Source organism: Sinocyclocheilus anshuiensis, unplaced genomic scaffold (genome assembly GCF_001515605.1).
Source record: "Sinocyclocheilus anshuiensis isolate Anshui unplaced genomic scaffold, SAMN03320099.WGS_v1.1 scaffold1777, whole genome shotgun sequence".
Lineage (NCBI taxonomy): Eukaryota > Metazoa > Chordata > Actinopteri > Cypriniformes > Cyprinidae > Sinocyclocheilus > Sinocyclocheilus anshuiensis.
Genome location: NW_015539936.1, coordinates 43,152 through 50,014, shown reverse-complemented (window position 1 = coordinate 50,014; position 6,863 = coordinate 43,152). Strand labels below are relative to the sequence as shown.

The following is a 6,863-nucleotide window of genomic DNA, read 5'->3' as shown; positions in this document are numbered from 1 at the left end:
GGCGCCGAGCCAGAGACAGCGCGTTTGTACAGCGCTGCATTATAACCAATCACACACGATTCCGTTGAGCTTATGAATGCAATGGCCAATCAGAGACGTTCAGATGAGTCATCGCTGAACGCGTTGTTTTGTTTACTAGCTCGCTGGACTGCGCAGATGTGAGTGCGAATGTAAGCTATTCATTTCACAGTGTAAACAGCTTCAGTGATTTAAATGGGAGTTTTTGAGAGTGCCGGAACTCTGGCTAGTCTGAAGTGAAAATGTTAGTAACTTACAATTTTGTTATTAAATTCACATTAAATACAAAGTCAGTCGTATTAAAAATATTTTATAGCATGACACCCATATCTGGTGCTTAAGTAAAAAGTCGTGTTTTTATGTGTAGTAAATAGATTACACTATTACTCTACTTTGCCCATCACCCATTATAGATCAAATAACAATCTGGTGCAAAACGCATTTACTTATATGTTTGAAAATCGAGATATTTCCTGATATAGTTAACCACGTTTGGAAATATTTCGAATAAAAATAAAATAAAACATAAGCCTATATCAGTTATACAGTGCTATTGTGGCTGCTGTGTCACATGACAAGCATGACGAGCCCCCACCCCACCCCCCCACTCTGCCCCCTTAAAAATCATGACTGCATGAAGCCCCTGAGTGTGACACATACATACATACACTACCAGTCAACATTTTTTTGAACAGTAAGAAAGATTCAATTTCAATTTGAGGCTTTGTGATCAGAGAAGCAGCACACGTTTTTGTCGTAAGCACAGCTATGTTAATCAGTAACCTGGTCAATGTGATCATTTGTTTATTAAATGAAACAGATGGGGGGGTTTTAATTCAGTTTTTTTCCCCCTAGAGGTGTGCAAATTCAAGCTTCTTCATATATAATGTTGCTTTTCTGGTGTCTTCAAGCAATGTCATTAAAATTGTTTTAGCATCACCAGGGCTGGACTGGGACAAAAAAATCGGTCCTGGCATTTTTTGGTCCAGGCGGCCCACCACCACTTCGAGAGAGAGATATATACATATATACAGTATATATATATATATATATATATATATATATACTGTATATATGTATATATCTCTCTCTCGAAGTGGTGGTGGGCCGCCTGGACCAAAAAATGCCAGGGCCGATTTTTTTGTCCCAGTCCAGCCCTGCATACATCTGCATGTATACTACACAGCCGGAGCTGTGAAAGTGCACATCGTGGATTGAGGCAGGTAAAGAGAATCATCCATCCAACTGCTGCCTTTGAATCAAGACAGGGAGAAGGATTAGATGTATCCCTGTCTACTGCAAAAATCTACTTTTTTTCATGCTCCCTTACAGCCACCTTGAACACATAGCTGCATAACAAATGGCCAAGCCAGTGGGTGAAACGGAAGATAATTTTTATTTTTTTAAAATTTTTTTTTAATGAGTATTTACTGAAGGGCAAAGCAGGGAACAATGTGAAAAGTTCAAGGTAATCTTGCAAGTTCAAGTGTGGACTTATGACAGATGGGATGTGATTGTAATACAGTTTTTCTCAGTCGCTTTGGTGCATTTCTCACATCACTATTTACATTTGCACAACAGTTAGTTCAACCTCCACAACATTTAGTCATTTGTGCACATCATAGTAGCAGTTTCTCATTCCTTCGAACAAATTGCAAATGCTTTTGGACATGCATCAATTGCTTTCATACAACTCTCTGCTGTTTTATAACATTATCATTTGCTTATGTCATGTCAGTCAAAATTAACTATACTTGTGAATGCTGAATAGTCATTCCATATAAAACTAATAGTCCTCATTTCATTGCTTGAGTCATTACATACAAAAATGTTGAACTAGTTGTCAAAATCTGTCAAGCAAATTTTACAAATTTTTTTAAATCTTTTTTTTCCTGAAAATGTCTCCTAAATTGAACAATTTCTCTCAGGTGAATCTCAACTTTCACTGATGAGAAGGGGTGTGTGAAGCATTAGTTGCAACCAATGATAAGCCACTTCTCTACAATCACTGTCAGAGCTGAATCCCATAAACCCCCACTTTACAAGCATATATGAACCAAGCAGGACATAGTGTGTACCATTTCTACAATACTGTGACACAGAAATGGAAGGTCAGCCTCATGGAAGAGGGGTGAGGGTGCGGGGAGGAAGGGGAATGGGACAAAACAGGGGAAGAGAAAGAGGAAGAAGAGGCCAAGTACATAGGCGGATCCCTGATGAAATCAGGGCTACAATTGTGGATCATGTTGTCAATCACGGCCTCACAATGGCTGAGGCTGGTCGAAGGGTGCAGCCAAATGTTGGGAGAACCACTGTAAATTCAATTATTCAAACATTTCGTCGGGAGAACAGGTGTGTATAAATGGACAGTAATTCAGCACTAAACAATCTGCACTGCACTACTGTCATTGTGTCATACATGAAGCTTGCAGTGGGACAAGAACTTGTCACTGTACATTTTACATTTAGACGTACAGCTTTACTGCATCACACATTTAGTGTATTGTAGTGTACAGTAGTGTTACAGTAAAGATTTGCCATATTTACTGTAATTTTACTCTGCACCACACAGGATTGCAAGACAACCTTGCAGAGGTGGAAGAGGGCCCCTTTTTACTCCGCAACAAGAGGAAGCCATTTGTGCAATGGTGATTGCAAACAATGCCATAAGGTTGAGAGAGATACAAAGTGCTGTTATAGAGGATGACAACATCTTTGGGAATATTGAATCTGTTTCAGTCGCTACAATTGACAGAGTGCTCAGGAGGAATGAAATGCGCATGAAACAATTGTACAATGTGCCATTTGAACGGAACAGCGACAGAGTGAAGGAGCTCCGTCACCAGTATGTACAGGTAAAACATGTATGTGTTCTATGCATATTCTAATGTTCAGTGCTGTAAACTGTTTACTTTGTGTAGTGTCATGCACTACACTTACATGACAGTTCTGTGTATGTGTATTCACAGTGCATACTGTACAATATGTTGTCCAAAATGCATTATGTTACACAGGAAAAGTTGTTAATAGTTTTTCTCACTCCCTCTTCTGTAATAAAGCATGTACTGGAGCTGGAGGGCAGGGAACCGCTGCACACATTCATATACCTTGATGAGGCAGGTTTCAATCTGGCGAAAGGTAGAAGACGTGGAAGGAATCGCATTGGACAGAGAGCAACCATTGATGTCCCAGGCCAACGAGGAGGGAATATTACTATGTGTGCAGCCATCTCAGAAAACGGCGTCCTCACCCATATCCCCCGTCTTGGTCCATACAACACACAACATCTGCTGACTTTTTTAGACACTCTTTACAGGGACATAATCCCTGAGAATGAGAGGGGTCTAACTGGAGACCATCTGAGCAAGCATGTTGTTGTTTTGGATAATGTGCGTTTTCACCACTCAGATGTCGTCAGACAGTGGTTTGCAGCACATGATAGGATGCTGGTGGCATATCTCCCTCCCTACTCACCATTCCTAAATCCAATAGAGGAGTTTTTCTCTTCCTGGAGGTGGAAGGTATATGACCGGCATCCACATACCCAAATGGCCCTGCTAGCGGCCATGGATGCAGCATGTGATGACATCACAGCAGAGTCCTGCAGAGGGTGGATTCGCCACTCGAGGAGATACTTTCCTCGCTGCATTGCAAGAGATGATATTCGCTGTGATGTAGATGAAATTCAATGAACGACTGTATTTTCATTAACTTAACTTAAGATAATAAGTACTGTAATAAATGTATTGTTCATTGTTTGTTCATGTTAGTTAATTAAATAATGTTATTTAACTAACATTACAGTTTTTCTCAGTCGCTTTGGTGCATTTCTCACATCACTGTTTACATTTGCACAACAGTTAGTTCAACCTCCACAACATTTAGTCATTTGTGCACATCATAGTAGCAGTTTCTCATTCCTTCGAACAAATTGCAAATGCTTTTGGACATGCATCAATTGCTTTCATACAACTCTCTGCTGTTTTATAACATTATCATTTGCTTATGTCATGTCAGTCAAAATTAACTATACTTGTGAATGCTGAATAGTCATTCCATATAAAACTAATAGTCCTCATTTCATTGCTTGAGTCATTACATACAAAAATGTTGAACTAGTTGTCAAAATCTGTCAAGCAAATTTTACAAATTTTTTTAAATCTTTTTTTTCCTGAAAATGTCTCTTAAATTGAACAATTTCTCTCAGGTGAATCTCAACTTTCACTGATGAGAAGGGGTGTGTGAAGCATTAGTTGCAACCAATGATAAGCCACTTCTCTACAATCACTGTCAGAGCTGAATCCCATAAACCCCCACTTTACAAGCATATATGAACCAAGCAGGACATAGTGTGTACCATTTCTACAATACTGTGACACAGAAATGGAAGGTCAGCCTCGTGGAAGAGGGGTGAGGGTGCGGGGAGGAAGGGGAAGGGGACAAAACAGGGGAAGAGGAAGAAGAGGCCAAGTACATAGGTGGATCCCTGATGAAATCAGGGCTACAATTGTGGATCATGTTGTCAATCACGGCCTCACAATGGCTGAGGCTGGTCGAAGGGTGCAGCCAAATGTTGGGAGAACCACTGTAAATTCAATTATTCAAACATTTCGTCGGGAGAACAGGTGTGTATAAATGGACAGTAATTCAGCACTAAACAATCTGCACTGCACTACTGTCATTGTGTCATACATGAAGCTTGCAGTGGGACAAGAACTTGTCACTGTACATTTTACATTTAGACGTACAGCTTTACTGCATCACACATTTAGTGTATTGTAGTGTACAGTAGTGTTACAGTAAAGATTTGCCATATTTACTGTAATTTTACTCTGCACCACACAGGATTGCAAGACAACCTTGCAGAGGTGGAAGAGGGCCCCTTTTTACTCCGCAACAAGAGGAAGCCATTTGTGCAATGGTGATTGCAAACAATGCCATAAGGTTGAGAGAGATACAAAGTGCTGTTATAGAGGATGACAACATCTTTGGGAATATTGAATCTGTTTCAGTCGCTACAATTGACAGAGTGCTCAGGAGGAATGAAATGCGCATGAAACAATTGTACAATGTGCCATTTGAACGGAACAGCGACAGAGTGAAGGAGCTCCGTCACCAGTATGTACAGGTAAAACATGTATGTGTTCTATGCATATTCTAATGTTCAGTGCTGTAAACTGTTTACTTTGTGTAGTGTCATGCACTACACTTACATGACAGTTCTGTGTATGTGTATTCACAGTGCATACTGTACAATATGTTGTCCAAAATGCATTGTTACACAGGAAAAGTTGTTATAGTTTTTCTCACTCCCTCTTCTGTAATAAAGCATGTACTGGAGCTGGAGGGCAGGGAACCGCTGCACACATTCATATACCTTGATGAGGCGGGTTTCAATCTGGCAAAAGGTAGAAGACGTGGAAGGAATCGCATTGGACAGAGAGCAACCATTGATGTCCCAGGCCAACGAGGAGGGAATATTACTATGTGTGCAGCCATCTCAGAAAACGGCGTCCTCACCCATATCCCGTCTTGGTCCATACAACACACAACATCTGCTGACTTTTTTAGACACTCTTTACAGGGACATAATCCCTGAGAATGAGAGGGGTCTAACTGGAGACCATCTGAGCAAGCATGTTGTTGTTTTGGATAATGTGCGTTTTCACCACTCAGATGTCGTCAGACAGTGGTTTGCAGCACATGATAGGATGCTGGTGGCATATCTCCCTCCCTACTCACCATTCCTAAATCCAATAGAGGAGTTTTTCTCTTCCTGGAGGTGGAAGGTATATGACCGGCATCCACATACCCAAATGGCCCTGCTAGCGGCCATGGATGCAGCATGTGATGACATCACAGCAGAGTCCTGCAGAGGGTGGATTCGCCACTCGAGGAGATACTTTCCTCGCTGCATTGCAAGAGATGATATTCGCTGTGAAATTATGTAAATTATGTGGCCAGACAGAGAGGAACGTCTGGATGTGCATGAATGATTACAGTACTATGTGTTTAGTTCGTTCAGTTCCAATATGTACTGCAATGTTGTGCACAGCTCTACCCAAAGGGAGTTTATGTTTGTTGTAAATAAGGGTGTATTTTTTCTTTTGCACAATGCTGTGAACAAATTAGAATTGCAAAGAGCATATGCAGTAAAAATGTGAAACATACATATTCAGTGTCTTGTACTCAGTTACCTCACTAAATACAGTAATGTGTAACTTTACTGTATTTTTCAAATGGCTGTGCAAATAGTATATAGTGCTGTCTTGAGCATTTTCAGGTAGTGTCACCAAGATCTGACTTTTTTGCATTGGAAAACATTGACAGAGTAAACTGTCATAATGAAAACATGACAAAGCCATTTGACTATCTTGTTCATAAACAATGGTGTCAGGACTTTTCATCTTGATGACACTGACACTTTCATTGACATGAATACTTGCTTTTGAGGAATGACCTATCCATTTTGAGCAAGTGACACGCTTTTGCAGGTTATCAACTAGGTTTTGCAGTTTGTACTAATTGTTTTGAGAACTGCATTAACTGTTGTGCAAATGTAAATAGTGATGTGAGAAATGCACCAAAGCGACTGAGAAAAACTGTAATAAAAAGCCTTGCATGTCTTCTATCAGCTTTTACCTCGGTGGAAATTATATATGTAATATTTACCTTGTACTGTATGTGTATATATATATATATATATATATTATGTCTTCAGTGTCACATGATCCTTCAGAAATCATTCTAATATGATAGATAGATAGATAGATGGACAGATAGATAGATAGATAGATAGATAGATAGATAGATAGATAGATAGACAGATAGACAGACAGACAGAC

The 6,863-nt window shown here is 40.0% G+C and overlaps 2 protein-coding genes across 2 annotated transcripts; both read left to right on the top strand.

Moving 5' to 3' along the window:
- The first annotated feature begins 2,122 nt into the window (after window positions 1-2,122).
- LOC107686958 (uncharacterized) lies at window positions 2,123-3,710 on the top strand. The gene is made up of 3 exons (XM_016484083.1): window positions 2,123-2,370; window positions 2,591-2,873; window positions 3,078-3,710. Exons 1-3 carry the CDS (start codon window positions 2,123-2,125, stop codon window positions 3,708-3,710), a joined length of 1,164 nt encoding a protein of 387 aa, XP_016339569.1.
- A 517-nt stretch (window positions 3,711-4,227) lies between these two features.
- Window positions 4,228-5,920, top strand: LOC107686959 (uncharacterized). Its single transcript, XM_016484084.1, has 3 exons — window positions 4,228-4,643; window positions 4,864-5,146; window positions 5,348-5,920. Exons 1-3 carry the CDS (start codon window positions 4,402-4,404, stop codon window positions 5,615-5,617), a joined length of 795 nt encoding a protein of 264 aa, XP_016339570.1. The 5' UTR covers window positions 4,228-4,401; the 3' UTR covers window positions 5,618-5,920.
- The last annotated feature ends 943 nt before the right edge of the window (window positions 5,921-6,863 follow it).